At 33.9% G+C, this 20,601-nt stretch overlaps 1 protein-coding gene across 2 annotated transcripts in view; it reads left to right on the top strand.

Annotated features, from left to right (window-relative positions):
* AHR (aryl hydrocarbon receptor) overlaps positions 1–20,388 on the top strand; it is a 65,964-nt gene extending 45,576 nt beyond the window's left edge. For both annotated transcript variants that reach the window (XM_083376947.1, XM_083376948.1), the window contains exons 4-12: positions 5,095–5,210; positions 6,596–6,685; positions 7,549–7,672; positions 8,537–8,667; positions 11,235–11,437; positions 12,309–12,418; positions 13,155–13,296; positions 15,025–16,291; positions 17,678–20,388. In XM_083376947.1, the coding sequence (XP_083233073.1) occupies positions 5,095–5,210; positions 6,596–6,685; positions 7,549–7,672; positions 8,537–8,667; positions 11,235–11,437; positions 12,309–12,418; positions 13,155–13,296; positions 15,025–16,291; positions 17,678–17,830 (2,336 nt within the window). In that variant the 3' untranslated portion in view covers positions 17,831–20,388. The remainder of the gene's footprint in view (positions 1–5,094; positions 5,211–6,595; positions 6,686–7,548; positions 7,673–8,536; positions 8,668–11,234; positions 11,438–12,308; positions 12,419–13,154; positions 13,297–15,024; positions 16,292–17,677) is intronic.
* The last annotated feature ends 213 nt before the right edge of the window (positions 20,389–20,601 follow it).

Here is a 20,601-nt window from a genome sequence, read left to right as displayed (position 1 = left end):
TTTGTTTGACAGGACCCAATGTTTAAATCTGTTAAGATCCTTCTTGTATCTTAAGCCTATCTTTTGAAGTGTTGGTTATTCCTGCCAGCTTGGTGTCTTGCAAATTTGATGAGTTCTTCTTCACTGTTACTGCATCCACCAATAACTATCCTGCAATCTTGTTCGGGTAACATGTGCCTTCTTGATGGGATTGTGGGACTGAGAAATTCTTCTACAAGGCCATGCAGAACTGTTTGCTCAGCATTTCTCAGACAAAATCACTCAGATTTGTTCTCTGTTGGCAGATAACCAGGGCAAATTCTTGCTATTTTAAATGGTATCAGTTTGAACATGTTGAACCTAAAGACGTGGACAGGATCATTAGGCCTGTAGGTTGGCCATGTGTTTTTTTGGATTTTTGCTATCTATTTGGAATAATAGCTGCCCAAAAGGTGTTTTGTGGTTAGGTTCTGACAGTGATGAATTCGTCCCTGAGTGAGAGATTTGTTCAACCATTGGTGCACCCCACTCCTCAAGAAATTATTTCTGAATCTTACCATACTGAACTTTCTTTGTCTAGCATCTAACCTTCCCTTTTGGGGGAAGCTGATTGAGAATGTAGTTAGGCAGCAGTTTCAAAGATATCTGAATAAAGCAGATTATTTCAGTTAGAATTTAGGCCTGGGATGGAAATGGTTTTAATCTTTTTTTAATGATTTCTGATTGTGGTGGGTTAGAGATTGTGCAGCCATTCTTGTTCATCTTGACTTCTCATTGGCTGTCAGTACCACTCAGTATCCTTCTTTTTCAGCTCTAGGAAATGGGTGGGGAATCAGTTCTTAAAGGTAAATGAACTTTGTTTTACTGGTTCTCCTTTTTTCAGCTTCATACGAGTTAATGGTGGCTGGGAAAAGAGATCCTGTCCTCTACCACTTCTTTGTGGGATTCCACAGGGTTCTGCACTCCCATCTTTCCTCTTCATTATTTACCTGAAGCCACTAAGAGGCTAAGAAGTGTAGTACCATCAGTCTGTGATTGTGTATTTACAGCACATTTTGATTAAGAAATGTTTGTTCTTAAATGCACATGAAAGGGAATTTTACAGTTCTTAACATAGGCCTGGCCAGGATTTGTATTCATTTTATGATGGGATGGAGGAAATTATCATTATTTTCTCTTAAGATTAATAATTATTTGAGATCCACTTGCAATTGTAACAGTTTGGACTTTTTCCTATGGTACCAATTTTCATCTGTATCTTAGAAGACTAATATATTTTGATATGCAATACTTAGGGGCAAATACAAAACCTGCTTGGTTATGCCAAGTTTTCTACATAATATTTATTAGCTTTCCAGAATGCTATATTCTTTCAGCTAAGGTGAATTTGAGAAATATTTTCAGGGGGAAAAGAGATGTTGGGCGTCTAAAATCTTTCCCAAGAATTTTTTTTTAAGTTAGCTTGCTTTCTTTTAGAGCAAACATGTCAAACACAAGGCCCGGGGGCTGGATCCGGCCCACAAAGTGGTTTCATGTGGCCCACGAAGCCATCCTGGAAACAGTGAGGGAACGGCCCCCACTGCCATGGCCCTGAGACCCTCCTTCTGCCAGAGACCCTCAGATCTGTCCCACTCCTGCCCAGGCCCCCATAGACACCCTTGATGCAAACGATGTAGAGCTGGCCATGCCCACCCAGCCCCCTGAGGGCAACCGCAATGCTGATGCGGCCCTCAATTAAATTGAGTTTGACACCTCTGTTTTAGAGATTTAGTCTTTCAATCAACTGTTTTTGTGGTGACTTAAAACTCATTAAAATAAGGCTACATATATTTTGAGAGTAAAGACAGTCCTTCCATATTTTTCTGAAAATGCTATTGTTTAAATGTCTGTCAGCATTAGTAAAAACTTTATACAAGCCAGTCTTGTATTAGATGCAGATTGGATCAGTTTGGGCAGAAATGAGGTTGGGCAGAAATGTTTGGAAGCTGATCCTTTAGAGCTAGGCCAGGTTCATCTTCTTGCTGTCAAGCCTCTCCTGACTTTTTATTTCTTTATATTGGTTATATTGGCTTATATTGGTTTCTTTATATTGGTTTATCGGTTTTCTCCTTAATCAAGCTTTCAGTCTCATATTTTTGGAATTTCTTCTGCAAAGATACATACTTTTGCTTCTTAGAGAATGAAAATCAATGCTCACCTCTGCTTGTGAAAAAGAAATGGAGGAATATTGAAAGGTTTGATCAGTAATTTTTAGTAAAAAAAAATCAGGTCTTCTTAGCAGCCTTCCAGAGACTCATATTGCTCCTATCCTTCAATCATGTAAAAAGTAGTTAAGCATATCTCATTGCTTTGCTCCTTGGGTAAAGGTAGCAAGCTGATACAGATAGTCTTCAAATTACAATCATTCATTTTGCAACCATTTGAAATTACAATGGCACTGGAAAAGGTGACTTAAACTTACACTTAGGACTGCCACAGCATCCCCAAGCTTGGCAATTCGCATATATTTATGATGGTTGCAGCATCCCATGATCATGTGATCACCATTTACTACCTTTCCAACCATGCTTCTCACAAGCAAAGTCAATGGGTAAAGCCAGATTTGCTTAATAGCTGCATGATTCACTTAATAACTGCAGTGATATGCTTAACAGCCATGGCAAAAAAAGGTTATAAAATGTTATAACTGTCTTGCTTAGCAATGGAAATTCTGGCCACATCATAACATTATGGACTATCTGTAGTAGAATTTTTTCTGTTCAATTATAGTGTAAACATGTCTCTGGTCTGTTTTCTGTTTGGTTTGTTTTTATATTTTATTGCTATAAGCTATCCGGTCATCATGGCCTTATAATCTCGATAATCAAGGATGTCATTGTTTGGAAATTTAGCATCCAACTGATATTACAAGTTTCTGACTTGTCTCATTCCTGACTTCAAGATAAAGGTTTTGTACATCCTGATAATTAAGGAAAAGTTCAATGTCTCTCACAACAGTTTATCTTTCTCTAAGCATATGTTGATCTGGTCATGAAATAATTGTTTTAGTTTTTAATAATTTTATTGTATTTTACAAAGTATACACATAAAAACATTAACATTAATTTATGATAAGTTGCTTATTTTTGCACCATACCTATACATTTGCCCCATAAAAAAAATTTTGTATAGCAAAACTTGCACTTTTCATTTAAAAAAAAAATCCTAACTAGGTTTACTTTGAAATGACTCTTACTATATTTCATCCATTTCTCTTTGATTCAAAAGAGTGAAGGAGTTTCATTTTATTCATCCTGAAAAAGGAACTTAATTAGTTACATAGTAAACCAAATAAAAACAATTGTATTTTGATTACTAACTTATATTACTCATGATCTTGCAGAACAGAGTGCAGGAAGCTCTCTAACTGTATGAGAAAAAGCAGCTAAACAGCGCAAATTATATTTAACAGCCAATTGAAGTTCAAAAAATAATGTACTTTTTTTTCTGCTACTGCAGAAGTGGTTGCCATTACATTTTTTTCAGAATGGTTTTTTAATTTCCAGTAAGCCCTTTAGCTCTGATATTCTTTGGAGATCTTTTAAGTATTAACCATATCTGACCATGCTTAATTTCCTGGCCCAAACAAGGCTACCCTGATGCTGCCATGTGCCAAGATGCTGCTAATTTTCCATAACAAAAACAACATGACTTGCAGCTTTTAGGACTCACACCTTTTATTACTTACAGCTGTCAAAAAGTTAACTTTTTTTTCTGAACCTAGATGAGAATAATTTTTAGCTGCTGCTTAATGAGAAAAACTGCATTCAGTGTTCTTTGACTTTTTCAATATAAGTATTTTATATACACTGTCTTCCATCCTTACCGAAATTTACTTTTTACTACCATTGTAATTCTAACACTGTATGTGTTTAATAATTAAAACCTGAATTCTACTGTAAAATGTAATAAAATACTGAAACTAATCTTTCAAAAATTCATTTTCTAATCAATTTTATTATCTGAAAATTGCATACCACTCTGGAAAAGTTGGAAACTTTGAAAAGTGCTGCAAGATCACTATTGTAATTATCCTACAATGACAAATATCACACGGCTAACAAAATTACATTGTTAGTAGCATCATTACAACAAGCCAAAATAGATTTTATGTTAAGAGTGACCAACAGAGATGTTAAATATATGAAATCAGCTTTGGGATCAGTCACTGGTAGTGTTGCCTTTAAACTTGTACTTGAGCTGACAGGACAGATTTAATAGCTTGAGGTGGATTGTTTGGGTGAAGCAAAGGAACAGTTTTAATCTCTTCCAATAAGGCTATGCAAGACATTTGAAAAGATAAGTTTTACAAAAAATACTACAAAACCAGGTTTTCTCAAATCTTCACACTATTTGGAAGAAATGCAAGGCTGTTTGAAGGCTGCCCCTAGCAATGATGCACAGCTGCTTCACTGCACTTTTAGAAAAAAACAATTGGGGACCGTCTTTGAAACAGACATAACAACTTTCTTTAAAATATAGCTGACTTAATATTTCAAGGACTCCTGCTTGATTGGCTTGGCTGCCTTTGTAGATATCCAATCATTGAGAACTTTTTTTTTCAAAATGGAGAAGAGGGAGGATGCCTAAACCCATCAGTCAAAGCAATTTGCCAGTTGCAATATTGCTGTGTTGGGCAGTTGTTTCTCCATTGGCTGATGGTATAAAGGGGAGAATAAAGCAAAGCCGGAGGGTTTCCTTAGTATTTCTTGCACACCCAGAACCAGAATACCACCATTTGCTGGCAAACCAGGATAGAGGTAGGAGAAAAATTTGTGCATTTTACACCAATACAATTGTTTTCCTATGGTGAACAATTAGATATAACTTTGGATTGCTGAATTGCTTTAATTTTCTTATATATTTCATATTGGCTACACATCATAGTAAATTATGCATTTTATGAACATTATTGTCAGAATTATTGTTGATTGGGTACATTTATCCAATTAATTTCTGTGAAGTAACTTATCATACTTTCCGAACTATGGAATAATTCTATTTTTCATCAGTGAATAGACCAAACAGAGATTAAATCAAATACTTATTATTTGACTTATTTCCTCCCCCCTACAGTTGCATTGAAATCAAGGAGTCCAGCAAAGCCTGAAAGAAATAGCATGCAGGACAGCAACAGCACTATGCAGACCAGAGAGAGAACACATATGCTAGAAGGTGAACTTTTGCTGCAGGTAATTATCATCATTACTTCGGATATTTCAAAGGAATTCCTTATAGCAATGTACAAAGAAACTTTTTTATTGTAAAATGCCTTGGGTTTGCCCAGTTATTAATATAATTTTTGGAATGTCCTTGAAGGTTTTCTTCTTTTTTTGTTGTTGCTTTTTCTTGCCTTTCTTTTGTTTTCCTACTTCAGTAAAAGGACTCACTTCACAAGTTCCATGGACTTCTGTGTTACTAATCTCTTAACACAATTGCTTGCCATTTGAGGTAGAGCTATGGAATCATCCATCTGTGGAGATTCTTCACAGGCCGTGGCTGTCCTAAGGTGCTTTTTCAAAAAAGCAACTGCACTTTTTTTTTCTTTGAAAACATTTCACTTCTCATCTAAGAAACTTCTTCAGTTCTTTAGAACAGAAGAAATGTCTTGGATGAGAAGCAAAATGTTTTCAAAGGAGAAAACAGCCCGAAGAAAGTCCAGTTGCCTTTTGGAAAAGTACCTTTGGGAATCACCCATCATTTCTCCATTGGTTTAACAGGACAGCATTCTCTTTCCCAGCCCAGATTATAGTGGTAAATGATTTATAAATAAACAAATTTTGCCTGGCAATTAAACAAATGTTGGATAATAGCTTGGTTGCAATTCTTCTGGCAACAAATTGCAGTTCTTTCCCTAACAGCTCAAACTAAGGGACATTCTTATTCTGTGCAATGTATGAATCCCACCCACTGTTAAGTTTTATATATGAACTAGCACACTGGTTTTCTGAAAATCTATGATTGAAGAATCTTGCTTTAGTGCCGTTTAGCCACTATATGTCAATGGCTAAAAAATTAGTCTCTATTTGAATCCTTCTGGTTGCCTGTCAGTTTTTGCCTTTATATTTAACTCTTGTATCAGTGTTAAAAATGCCTCTCAAAACATAAAGGTTTTTTTTCCAGATTATTTTTTTCTATTTCATCCCCTAGGCCTCTTAAAAAAATATTCATAAAAACCAGTGTGCTTTCTAAAGTGTTACTTTAAAGTAAAAGGTTTGCACTGGAAAGAAAATTCTGCTTCTTTGTGGAAATGTTTTAGTATTTATTAGATTTTCATATGAATTCCAATCTTAATGTTAGGGTTTAAAAGTTCATTACTAGTTATTATAACTGTATTTTTAATCTCTCTTTCTCTCTCTCTCTCTCTTTCTCTCTCTCTCTCTCTCTCTCTCTGTGTGTGTGTGTGTGTGTGTGTGTGTGTGTGTGTGTAAAAAATTCAGTGGGTGTTTTCACAAAGTGCTGTTAAGATTAGTATATCACACTATGGCTATTTTGTGTAACAGTAAATTATTTGACTTATTTAAAGTCCTTTTAAAACAAATGTTTTTTTAAAAAACCATGTTCCTGTTGTCTTCAGGCATTAAATGGCTTTGTGCTAGTGGTCACATCAGATGCCCACATATTTTATGTGTCTTCTACAATCCAGGATTATTTGGGCTTCCAGCAGGTACGCACTTTAATTCTAGATTTTTTTTAAAAAAAATCCATATTATTACTATATTGTCATTATTTAGTGAAATGCAACTTTTTAAACATTATTTCCTTGGTTCACTGAAGAAATAGTGCAGTGTATAAACAATCCAGGAAGTTGTTGTAAGTCTCATTTTAAAGAAAACTACATTTTTTCTCACTATTCAAAATGTTTTTTCCAGAGCTATTAAACCCTCAGAGCATAGTAAGTTAAGGTTTGTCCTCAGTATATGTCTCTCCCTAATGTTATCTACTGCTTGCATAGATAACAAGCATTCAAATGGATTAAGAGTCCTTAATAATTAAATGTTATTAAAAAGGCAACATGGTGGCTTAAATATATATTCAAGTTCTTAAGCTACTAAATAAATAACTTTATTTAGATTATTCAGATTACAGATTCATCCACATTCTGTGGATGAATGGGCTACAATGGATACATTTCCCATGTTCACATTAGTTCTAAAGAGACACACTCCTGACTTCTTTCTGTTCCACATACTTCTAGTTATCAATTGAAGAGAATATTTGAACTGTGGTATCCTTGGGGCTCTTTGAACTTGGTTGTTTTGGCTACAAGATTGGTTGTTTTCTTGCAGACAATGAAACATCTGCAAAAGAATAACCAAGCTGAGAAGGCACCAAGGACGCCATATTTCTAGATTCTAGATGTTTAGTCTATCCTACGCTTAGTCTACCCTTTCTTCGCCAGTAGTATTGTTTTAAAATGATTTTTAAAAAATCTTTTAACTTATTCAGTAGGTTTTTTATGCAAATAATTTTTCAATTATACTGAGATAAACTGTAGCACTTATTTTTATTACTATTTCTTTGATGTAGTCTGACATTATACACCAGTGTGTATTTGAATTAATTCACACAGAAGATAGACCAGAATTCCAGCATCAGATTCACTGGGCTCTTAATCCTATACAGTCCACAGATTCTGGACAGATAATGCAAGGTGAGGATTTAATAGCTGCAAGTAATTACATTTGCTTCAATGAAAGATGAATCAGTTTAAAATTTACAGATAACTGAAGAGGTACTTCATAATGTATTTGGTACTTTACATCAGAGGACTACATCTATACAACAATGCTCTTAATTTTATGAATCTGTCAGCTTTTAAAGGAAAATTTAAAAAATTGCAGTCTCTTTAAGAAGAAGCATAATCTGGAACAGATAGAAGAAACTTATTTTTTTGAGTACATGTCAATTTTATAGAATATATAGTTTACTTTGCTGATAAATATTTGGTACCTTAAATTTAATTTATTCAGACAATAATTATAAATTAGAGTTGATTTTCCAAATGATCAATGTGAGGTAGGTAGGTAGGTAGGTAGGTAGGGAGAGAGAGAGAGAGAGATAGAGAGAGAGAGAGATACATAGATAGATTGATTTGTATATTTAGAAGTGAGTAAAGTTGAAAACAGAAGCAACCAAATTTGGGAAAACAATGGAAATTTTCTGTTATGAACAAAAGATTACATGTGTTTTCAGGAAAGAAAAGCTGTAGAAAAAAGTCTAAAAATACATACCTTGCCACATAAAACCTAATCTCATTTTCTGAAGTTTGAAATATTGTCACTATTAGTAGCTATGTGTGTTACAGAAATAAAATGTCACAGTTAAATAATAATAAAATTAATTGAATACAACAGTATTAATATTTCACTTAATTGTTCTTCATTCACTTTTTGTTGCTTCATCCCTATTTCATCTGTTAGCCATTCAAAGACTGGTTGGGCAAAGAGTCCCTTAAATTGCAAGTTCTGTAATTCAGATCTTCAAAGAGGTTCTAAGGTTATATTTTCCCCTATAGGAGATAATGGCTTTCAACAATCAGCAACATATTACAACCCTGAACAGCTACCTCCAGAGAATTCGTCCTTCATGGAGCGAAATTTCATTTGTAGGTTACGCTGTCTCTTGGATAATTCATCTGGATTTTTGGTGGGTACAGAAATATGTGATTTCAATGAATGATTTAATTTCTCATGATGGCAATGCTCTTTGCAAATCTTTGGCTTATATCCTCTCCACCACACCTTCCTTATCCCATGCATGTTAAAGCCTGTTACCACAAAAACAATACATAATATTGTGCTAATTAAGTAACAAGAGTGTTGACCACAAACAATGGGTTTGATCCCATACTGATCAAAATTGATCCCATACTGATTAAAAGTAGCTAAATTTGGTAGGTGTTATTATGCCTCAAGTTATTATGCTGCAATTTGGGTAAAATATAATTAGATGTGTTTCTTAAGAAACCTGCAGTTGTGGCATTCTACTAGCAGAAATTTTATGTTGATAAGGGTTTGTGTGAAATTGAAAAAAGCATTCCATTATAGAGAAGTATTAAAACTCATAAAAGTTCTTGTTCTATCAATTTTCCCTCATTCCCAGAAAAGTAAATGGAACTGATGAGGGCAGGCAATCTACAGAAAAATTGCAAGAAGATTTTTGAAATAATTCTGAAAATATAGTTCTAAATAGCATAGGAAATAATGTAAACCAAATATACATGCATTCTGGATGCAAGAAAGATTCCCTTGATCTTTTGCATTATTAATTTGGCCTTCACTACCAGGAAATAAGAGCAATAATTAATCAGATTCACTTCTACACAGACCACAATGAATAGCAAAGCAAAGGAAAATAGCCAAAACATTACAAAGGTTACTAAAACATTACTAACTTCTAGAATGCACACATCGCAAACAGTGATTTATGAATCTTCAATATCTGGAAAAGAATAAACAGAAGACAGACAATGCCATTACATTAACTCATATATTAAACTTTATATTTTCTATAGTAAAATATTTAGACATAGCAATACCTCACTTACTAGACAGGAAAGAATAAATTTTCTTAAATCAAAATAGTTTTAGTTACTGTTAATTTCCTACCCTGAACTTACTACTTTTGTAAGGAATTTAAGGTAACGAACATACATAATACTCCTTTCCCCACAATAACAACACTATGAGGTGGGTTGGGCTGAAGAGAGAGATTGTCCCAAAGTCACCCAGCTGGCTTTCATGCCTAAAGTAGGATTGAAACTACACTTTCCTAGTGTATCCTGGTGTCTTGAACACTAGACCACACTGGTTCTAAATTTTTGGCTTTAGGATAATTACATGGCACCTATCTTAAAACATATCCCTTAGCAATTCACAAGAAGCCCTTTATTTTATGGATATCATAACGCATTCTATAAGAATATGAGGAAGACCAGAGTTGCAATAAAAAAGGTTTTCTTAAGTTAAACCTTAAGATGGTGTGCTTATGTCTCTCCCTCAGAGAATGCCATTTCTTCAATATGCATAATTATCACAGTAGGAGATTGGAGTGCAGTCCTTTAAGTTGTCAACTGAATGGCTTCAAGTAGAACATATTTCTACATGTTCACCTCACAGCTCTTGCATATATGTCTGTTTATCTTGGATTTTTAAGGGTATTTCATTGCCACACATAATGAAAAAGAAAGCTTAGGATAACCATAAAACTTCCTTAGTTATTATTCTGAGGCAAACATTTGAATGTCACATGACTGAAAAGTAACTCCAAGATTTTTAAGGACCCAAGTCCTCTCTCTGTCTTTACTATCATTTCTGTCTTGACATAATAGAAGAGAAAATGGTCAAATTTTAAACTGCACTTGAGACACTGTTTTGTACCATAACATTGAAAAGAAAAGGGAAAAAAACCCTGCTTTTCTTGAATAAAGATTTCAGCAAACAGGTTGCTTTGGTTTTCATAGTTGACCTGCAGCCAGAAAATATCATGAAGTATTTTAATTTTGAGTAATAATTAATAGTGTATCAAGAAATGTTAACGTTAATACAGATAGTCCTGGACTTAACGACCACAACTGAGCCCAAAATTTCCATTGGTAAACAAGACGGTTGTTAAGTGAGTTTTGCTTCATTTTACGACCTTTCTTACCATAGTTGTTAAATGAATCACAACAGTTATTAAATTAATAACATGGTAGTTCTGTATTTCCCTTGTCAGAAGGTCGTAAAAGTGATCACACAATCCTGGGATACTGAAACTGTAATAAATATATGCCAGTTGCCAAGCAATTGAATTTTGATCATGTGACCACAGAGATGTTGTTAAGCAAATCACAATTGTTAAGTGAATCATGCAGTTGTTAAATGAGTCTGGCTTGCTCCATTAACTTTGCTTATGGCTGGGAAGGTTACAAATGACCTCAGGACAGTACAGCCATCATAAATATATGCCAGTTGCCAAACGCCCAAATTTTGATCGCATGACCATAAGAACACTGCAGTGGTCATAAGTGTGAAAAACAGTTATAAGCCACTTTTTTCAGCACCATTGTAACTTTGTGACTAAGCAGTTGACTGTAAGTCCAGGACTTCCTGTAATAAGTGAATTCAATATTTCTCTTTCATGTTCTTTTTAACTGCAGTTGCCTTTTGTGAAGAGTTAAATATGGATTAAAACTAAAGAATATGATTATAGCTTTGTTCTTTCTTCTAAAGGCTATGAATTTTCAAGGGAGATTAAAGTTTCTCCATGGTCAGAACAAGAAAGGGAAAGATGGAACTGTTATATCACCTCAGCTGGCTTTGTTTGCAGTGGCTACTCCACTTCAGCCACCTTCCATTCTTGAAATTCGTACAAAGAATTTTATTTTCAGAACCAAACATAAGCTGGACTTCACACCAACCGGATGTGATGCAAAGTAAGTTAAAAATAATAATATTGTGCATGTATGCTGAATTGTATACTATAATTTCAAAGAATTATTGCTAAGACTAATCATAATCCACTGATACTTTTCAAAGAGTAGATTTTAGCCATATATTTAGGAAGGTAGCTGCATTTGGATAGGTCATTTTTCTAACAACTGTTGTTAGCAAAAGCCTCTAAATTATGTTAAATTCAGTTTTCTCCCTCACGTTACCATTTTGTTTCTTTATTTATTTATTTGACATTCACCTTTTCCTCCAGAAAGTACTTCCAGACAATTTCAACATCAATCACAACTAATTAACAATATGCATTCTTTTCCCCTTTTTATCATGCCCACAAAATAAAAGTAGGATAGTCGTATTCTTAAGGCTTTCCTTGGGGTTTCTGAGAGGTGCATCCCTTTTAGAATTGTCTCTTGAGCATTACTAAAAGGGAGGACAACATTATTTGTAACACCCTCCCACCCAAGAAGTTGTTCTGCTTCTGGGAATAGGTAAAACAGTTGTCTTAATCTCTGGTTAGAGGGTGATATGCCCCAGAACAATTTTTTCTTTTCCCCCCAAGGTTCAGAAAAGTCATAAATCCTGGTCAGAACAACCCCTGCTGATTCTGTACAGTTCAAGGACTGATATCTTGAGATAACAACTGCAGACAGCAGACCATATTTTACTTTTTCCCATTATTTAAACAGATGCTCTGACATTTCCACTCATGCTGTTGTGAAGAACAGTTGTAGTAATGTTCTTGTTTGTAGCTGATCTTTCCAATTGATCTATTGAATACTGATGCTGAGGATGTGGTTAGTATTTTTTTTCTCGCTGAGTGACTGATAAAAAAATTGTGTCAAATATATCTTGCAGGGGAAGAATCGTTCTGGGTTACACTGAGGCAGAACTTTGCATGAGAGGAACAGGATACCAGTTTATCCATGCAGCTGATATGCTTTATTGTGCTGAGAACCATGTCAGAAGTAAGAGATATATCTTGATGAAGTCTTGATGAGGAGAGAAATAAGTGCCAGAATAGGTTTTTAAGTATATCCTGATATACATTTTTTCTTTTTTCTTTTCTAACTTTTCTTTAGATATCTCCTTTCTTACTAAATGTACATTTATGTTGGAAGAAGCAATATTTTAATATGCCCATGTGAATTATCTTTACTTGAACCTACATTTTGCTTGAACCTACATGTTCTGGTCACATCCCACACTTCCTTTCTGTTATTAGATCCATTTTCAGCTAGAATATGTATTTCAAAGCATTTTTCCAAAGGCAAAATTTGGAATGTTTTGCTGTAATTGACATTTGATGTCAATTGATAGAACTTCTACTAAAAATGTTTTATCAGAGATGCTGTTTCCCTTTCCTTAGTGCAAGTAGTGTCATGGTGTTACATTTGTTCTGAGAAGCAGCTCTCTGTTTCACCAATACAGAACAGCAAGTAAAATACATCTTTACCCTATTTAAATATTGTTCCTCTAATAAGTGGTGGACAATATTGATAACCAATCTACAGTAGTTGATCTATTGGGTTCCAGAACTGTTGTAGGTAATTATTAGGATATTTTAAGAGTGTTAAGAGCTTCAACTACTTTGTTTTCATCAAGTTATGGTTTAGCTCAGCTGCATAAAAATTTGATGAAAATGTACTAATAAATCTGAGTGTTAAATCTAATTAGATTAATTGAAATATTTCTGTATTTTAGTGATAAAAACTGGAGAGAGTGGTATGACAGTGTTTAGACTTCTTACTAAGGAAAATCGATGGGCCTGGGTTCAAGCAAATGCTCGCCTAGTTTATAAAAATGGAAGACCAGATTACATCATTGCCACACAGAGACCTCTTACGTAAGTAGCCTCCAAAAGAAGTTTATAACTACCAACTCCTAAATCAGATAAAGCAGCATATAGTAAGAAATATCAGGGCTGGCTTCTTTTCCTTATTATTTCAAAGAGGTGTATTTGGTGATGAAAAGTCCAAAATTGGGTTGGATTGCTATATGTGAGTCAGTGTTACCAATCTTACTGGAATAAACTTTGCTATATAACAAAAAACATAAGTAAGTAGTAATTAATTACTATTTACAAATTACAGTTGTCCTTACAAAAGGTAAAAGTAAAATAACTAGTATTACAGTGGTATCTGAACCCCAAGGTAAGTTGTGACATTGGACAATGTCTGCCATGGAAGAAAGTGATCTGTGATATTTTGGGGAAAGTGAACTCCTTAAGGTTATTAAAGTTGACTCATGGTAGTTTACTCTAACATCTGGGGTTGCCACAAAGAAGAGGGAGTCAAGCTATTCTCCAAACCACCTGAAGGCAGGACAAGAAGCAATGGATTGAAACTGAAGCAACCTAGAACTAAGGAGAAATTTCCTGATAGTTAGAATACTTAAATCAGTGGAACAACCTGCCTCCAGAAGTGGTGAGTGCTCCAACACTGGAAGTTTTTAAGAAGACACTGGACAGCCATTCGTCTGAAATGGTATAAGTTTCCTGCCTGAGCAGGGGGTTGGACTTGATGACTTCCAAGGTCCCTTCCAACTTTATCACTATTATTATCTGTGGGTTAGATATCAAACTGCCTGGGAAGGATTTTTATCATAGAGACTTTTTATGACTAAAATAAAATGTTTATTCAAAAACTCATTACAAATTAATGTTTTTTTAAAGATCCCAGCCTAAACAAGGAAATGAAAATATAATGCTATAATATTAATGACAAAATAATTTAATACATTCACTTGGTTTTTAATTACTCTTACATTTTATAGAAATGCAGTGGCAGATTAATTACATTATGAATGTTGCTTGCAGACTTTTTATATTTCACATAACTTTATGGTTGCAATCTTATTTTATATTCTTTTGAGTAAATGAAAATAATGATTTGCAGCTGTTCGTTTCAAAAAAATTCCCCACCGTTAACTACTATTTTTAGATGTGTTTTTAGATTTGAAACAAAGATGCCTCATAGAAGCCAAATGTTTTAGAATCCTTCATTAAAGGAATCCTTTGTATAATAAAGAGGTTGGAATAAAACTTAATAAAAGTATTAATAGAAGCATCCACACAATAAATGTTGATAAAATAGAAAATAGGATATGCACAAATTATAAATATGCTCAGTCATTTCCCCTTTTTGAATATTAATCCATTTATATAGTTTTTTTTAAAGAAGTTCTCTGTAATAGTATTGAAGGAAAAGGAATCATCATGTAGAACAAAGAAGTAAACAAAAAATCCCAAACTTTGAAAGCTTGGGAATACAATTCTGGTATGATTGCAAAGAATTATACAGTGATCAATTTAATGATGTGTCTCCCCTATCCTACTAGTGTTATTTTTACTAGCTTACATTTGTAATAATTTGTAGCTTCTGCATAAAATTCTATAAGCTCCTATTCTATACAATTTAGACATGGTTAAATTCATTTTAATAATCTAAATAATAGATTATTATAATATATTAATCTAGAGTTTCTATTAGATTATTTCTGTGCATATTTAGATATTTCACTGCCTATTTCAAAACTGAAATTCAATTAATTTTCTTTGTGTTTTTCAATTCAGAGATGAAGAGGGGGCAGAGCATTTACGAAAGCGCAATATGAAACTGCCTTTCATGTTTGCTACAGGTGAGGCTGTATTGTATGAAGTAGCATTTCCTCAGCCTGGTATAATGGATTCCTCTCAGACAAAGCTTAGAAGTGGTATTGGAAAAGGAATTGCTTCCAAGGCTGTACTGTGTAAAGAATCTGTTGATCCCAATTCACTTTTGGGAGCAATGTTGCAGCAGGATGAATCAGTTTATCTTTGCCCACCTGCTTCAAATAAAATCTCTCTTGAGAGGGACTTTTTTGCAGATAGTAGAGGTGAACTGAGCAACATGATGGCCAGAAATTGGCAGGATGCTCTTTTATCAATAGGGAATAATAGCATCCTCAAACAGGAGCTGACTGACTGTCCTCAAGATAGTAACTTGATGGTTCCCGAAGAAAATGTAGGGCTTTTTCAGGATAACAAACACAGTGAATTGTTCAGTATCATGAATATGCTCGAGGCTGACTTTGATGATATAGACTTTAGTTTTCAGCAGGAAGAGGAGTTTTTAAAGAATGATTTTGCTGGTGTGGATGACATTAGAGACATTGATATAACTGATGAAATCTTGACCTATGTTCAGGAGTCTTTAAATAAGACAGATGTCCTGTATTCAAGTTGCCAGCAGCAGGAGCCCATGTTTCAGAATTCTGCTTGTTTAATGCAGCAGCAAATAGATCAACAGCAGATATCAACAGTGATGGAAAAGCAGCTGCCACAGCAGCTGCCACACCAACAGCAACTGTGCCAGAAGATGAAGCACATGCAGGTCAATGGTATGTTCACAAACTGGAATTCTCTCAGCAGCACAAGTCTTAACACTTCACAACAGCAGATGCAACCATTTGACTTTTCTGACATACAGGAAATAACTCGGGAGTTTCCTTACAAATCTGAAGACAGTACAGCATCATATGCCTGTAGAGAGGAATACACTCCATACAAGCAATCTACCAGCACGATGTCCCAATTCACAGATTTTACAGAGGTAGACTTTTTCACCGAAAACTTTAATCTGTCTACTTTTTCAAGTTCTTCTGATTTAGATTTTCTCAACTGTTTCCAAGTCCCTGAAAGTCAGTCTTGTGAGCAGAACTCTCAGCAAGCTACAGAAGCTTCAGAGGCATGCTATGCTGGTGCTTTGTCAATGTATCAATGTGTGTCTGAAACCCAGTCAAACGGCTTAGAGCAAATGCAGTATGATCCTGTATTATTGGAACAACAGCCATCAAACAAGGTATGGAACTAATACTTTTAAAACAGTCTTGTGGAATTTTTGACATGTACGTGTGCTCACTGCTATAGTAAGCCAAAATATAGAGAATTCCAGTTTATCTTTTGAATATTATTCTATTATTTGGGCAATTAACCTAGCCAGAAACTAACAGGGATAAAATATATTCAAACTAGGACTCCTGAACAATCAAGGTTCTTTTCTGATTCCTGACTACTTGGGAGCAATAGGTCAGCAATCCTGTCAGATTTCTGAAAATCCTAACCATTCTAAATCTTGAAAGGAACAGTATTGTACAAAATTAACAAATGATCCTTAAAAAATGTGCTTGGAGATTTCATTTGATTTGTTCTGCTTCTGGTTGTTTGATTATTTAGTGGGTTAGTCTGAGACGATAATGTTATTTTTTAAATTTTTGTATTTATTTATTTCAAATTGCTTTGAAAATGTGTTTCAAATTTACTTTCCAAAATGCCTGAAAAGAAAGGCACCCAATTAGAAGGCATAAAGGAGAAAGCTCTATTAATGCGCCTGTGAACTCTTCCCTATACTACATTCAGTTAATCAGTCAGGTAAGATACAGTATTCATTCACTCATTTAGAATCTTGTCCAAGAAAATAGCACTGCTAATAGCAAGTGATACCCAATAGGATTCAGAAATAGCACATGAAATAGTCAAAATGATACGGAAATACTCCAAATGGCACTGCCTCTAACAGTAAATAATAATATACTGAAATGTATTTGTCAGGCCCTGAGGAAAAAAATCTATAACAAACTAAACTGAGATGTAACCAGTGAGTGTTCTTTTCGTCTGTTTAAGACAGGTAGCTGTTTTCCCCCCTACAGGCCAGTGTAACAGCCTGCAGAGGGGCCATTGTACCTGAATAAAACAGCAAGTCTATTTTGTCATCAGAGCCACAATCAGGTACCTCTGTGCAGACCAGTATAGTCTCTCTTGAGGTTCACACTGCAATGTTCCAGTGACCATACAGCATCATCATTAAGATGTCACAGATATTTTATACAGCAAGATTTTTGTTGAAAAGAGATGAATACTTCTTTATTAACAATGGAATAACTAAATATAACTTTGGGCTCCCACCACAGTCGTCTGAGGATGAAACAAAAGCATTGTTCTATAGAAAAGTGAGACATCAGAGAATTAACTAGTACTAAGTTAACTATTTTGAAATCGGGTAAACTTAACTTTTCATAATGGATACATTCATATTGGTTTCAATGCAACCTGGGGACAATTAGTTAAATGTAATTCCTTCTGTTTAAGCAATAAAATTATTTTTCTAGATGTACATATTTTTACCTGTAGATTAAGATGGATTGGATGATTTCTGTTTACCGGTAATAAAAGTTGATCTGTTTTCTAGTTTCAGAACATTTTTGCTGAAGAAAACTTGCATGATGAATATCTACAGCAATTAAATGTTGTTAGCACTCAACCTGGAACACATGTTCAGCCACTTCATCATTCAACAGAATCCAGATCATTCTCAGATTTGGCATCCAATGGTTTTGTGTAGTTCAACAACAAAGTGCTGCAAAGAATTTGATCAAGGCTCTAAGTGGAGAATGAAAATCACATATTGCACTTAATATGCATGCATATAGAATATGTCATTCAAAACTTAATGTTTATATGTGGAAGTTGGAGCTATTATTATAGCCTAAAAAGTGTGCACATGTCAGTGAGAGTATGCACCACTGTAATATAATTGCTGCATCACATTTAGAGCATAAGATAAGGCAAATGGTTTTATTGTTTTAAAAATAAAATGGTCTGAGAATCTTATTTGGAATAGCATAAAATTTTCATACATTACTCCAAGCTTTTTTGAACCTGGTGTTCTAGTCAGAAGAGCAAGTAAAGCATATAGTTTAATTGCGTACTTGCTTATGATTTTCTGTTTCTTTTATTTTACATTTCAGGTTCTAGCACTTTAATAGAAAGAAAAAATGAAATGCAGTTTTAGGTTTTGTACAAGAAATGTCATTGCATTACTTCTTTACAGTTAGCCTAAGTGCCTCACAATGTAGCTTCATTATCTTCAAAAGGCACTTGTAGGAAATGAGAAGATATTCATTATGAAAACCAATAGTCCGTATTTTATGGCTGTTCTTTTGTTGCTGTAGTTTGTTTGAAAGCGAAGGATATTACTTTAGCTTTCTATTTCTACTAAATATAATTTTGCTTTTTTTGGGCTTCAAGTAAGGCTGCTTGTAAGAGATTAAGATTTTTTTATGTTCAGCTGCTTTTTTGCATTCTTCAGGTAGAACAGGGTAAAACAGGCATCTTGTCTAAAAACTATTTCCGAATTTCATATATTACATAAAAAAACATGTGCCTTATCTTGTGTTGCAATGCTTATTCAGAAGTCTTTTTTTAAAAAAAAAGCATAACCCTGTTCTATGCAAATAATTCCATTGAAATTGTTATTGAATGGTTAATTTTAAAAATAGCAGAAATAATATTTTAGTAGTAAATACTGTTAACTTTTACTGTAGCTAACATTTTTACACCGTGTCACATTGATTGGCTGCTGTTTCCTTCTGTTTCAGTGGGAACAGTCCACTGACATTAAATATCCCTGATGATTGCACTCTGAAAGAAAAAGCTTTTTCTATTTTGCAAATTCACTTTAAATGTCTTGATTCAGCTGATAAAATTTAAAATTTATTTTAATTCAAATTTAGAAAGAAATTATCCTTACAAAAGAAAGGATACTTTAAATTTTGTTTTAAAGTAAAAAAAAAAACCCTAGTATTAGGGATTTTTTTAACCTGAAGATTTTTTAGTAATGTAAGCACCAATGTTTGGTGTTTTGTAGTAGTTTAAATGGGGGGCAGGAAATATACATGTACAGGCAAATGAATGCCAATATATGATGTATAGTTAACATACAATAAGTTCCATTTATAACATTATAAAAATACTTTAAAGAAGGTAATTTTAAATTGTTACCCAATACACATAACATATATTGCATAACTGTATACCACAAATGACAGAGTAGTGTTGTTGGATTTTTTTTTTAAATGAAAAGTCTGCCTCAGGAGTCTGTTCAGATTTTTGATGAAATAACTGTTTCAGTCAAATTTAATGGGGAAAAAATGCAAGGAATGTTTTGTAGGGGTGTGACTGTAGGTGAGCTGGTTTCAAGTGATTCAAATGAGCTACATTTTAAAAAAAATCCCAAATTTATATAATACAGATCTTCTAGAAAGGTTATTAAGTAATTTGTACAATTTTAAGTTTAACAACTAGCACAACTTTTAAAGAGCTTTAAAAAGTACTTTTTGATTGCATATTACAATCAAGTAACATACATAAATATAATTTTAGAACCGTATTGTCTGTAAGGCACTAGAAGCTTTGCTCTGCCCATCCCTAAATTTATTAGTTCAATAATAATTTAATTATTTCTGAAAATTTCATATGGTCTTGTTTCTAAATGATTTCTATTGCTTTTTTTTAAAGTATATGATTATTATTACTATTACAAGGGTAATGTTAACAATCAGAAAACCTACTTTAAAAAGTCAAGGTTCAAAGGGATAGAGTACTTTTTATATAAAAAGAAAAATGTGGGAACAGCCACAACAAAAAATTTCTGTGTATCATTTCACTGCTATGCCAAATATTATCCAATCAAGTAAGTGCCAAGGTTGCAATACAAACTGTGTGCTGCCTTATTGTAAGTTAGCTTATGTTATGCATAATATCAGCTGTTTTTCTTCATTAGGTTGTGCCTATATACAACAAACCTGTGTATTGGTGTTGCACTTTTGATCTACATCATACTTTTAAAAGCAATGAAATTCTGACTTAAAAACGTACCTGTCTTCCCCTCATTCCAAAGAAATTATTGCCTAGTTTTAATCAGTATTAGTGCACCCTTTTGTAGATTATGTCTTGACTTTCTCTCTTTCCCTTCATTTCCCATTCCCCTTTTATCTATGTTTTATGTTATACAACTAATTTCTTCTATGTAAGGTTATAATTTTGTAGTGCTTTTAATGAGCTTCAGTAAAACTTGTAAAGCTTAATATATGGTAATAAAATATCTCCTTAATACACTGATCCATAATTTATTTTACAATACTTGGCTTATTTTATAAAAAAAACATATTATTAGGGAAAATACATACATTTGATACTATGTCATAAAACTTTGTCTTCAGAAGTGCACCTACATTAATGTCAGATAAGCCACCAAATCAACACTGAAATATTGCCCCTTCAGAAATTTCTGGCATAAATTTCTTGATCACTGTGGCTACCAACTCCAAAATT

The sequence above is a fragment of the Vipera ursinii genome (assembly GCF_947247035.1).
Source record: "Vipera ursinii genome assembly, chromosome: Z".
Taxonomy (NCBI): Eukaryota; Metazoa; Chordata; class Lepidosauria; order Squamata; family Viperidae; genus Vipera; species Vipera ursinii.
The sequence above is the reverse complement of the archived record's forward strand: the minus strand, read 5'-3'. Positions and strand labels throughout refer to the sequence as shown.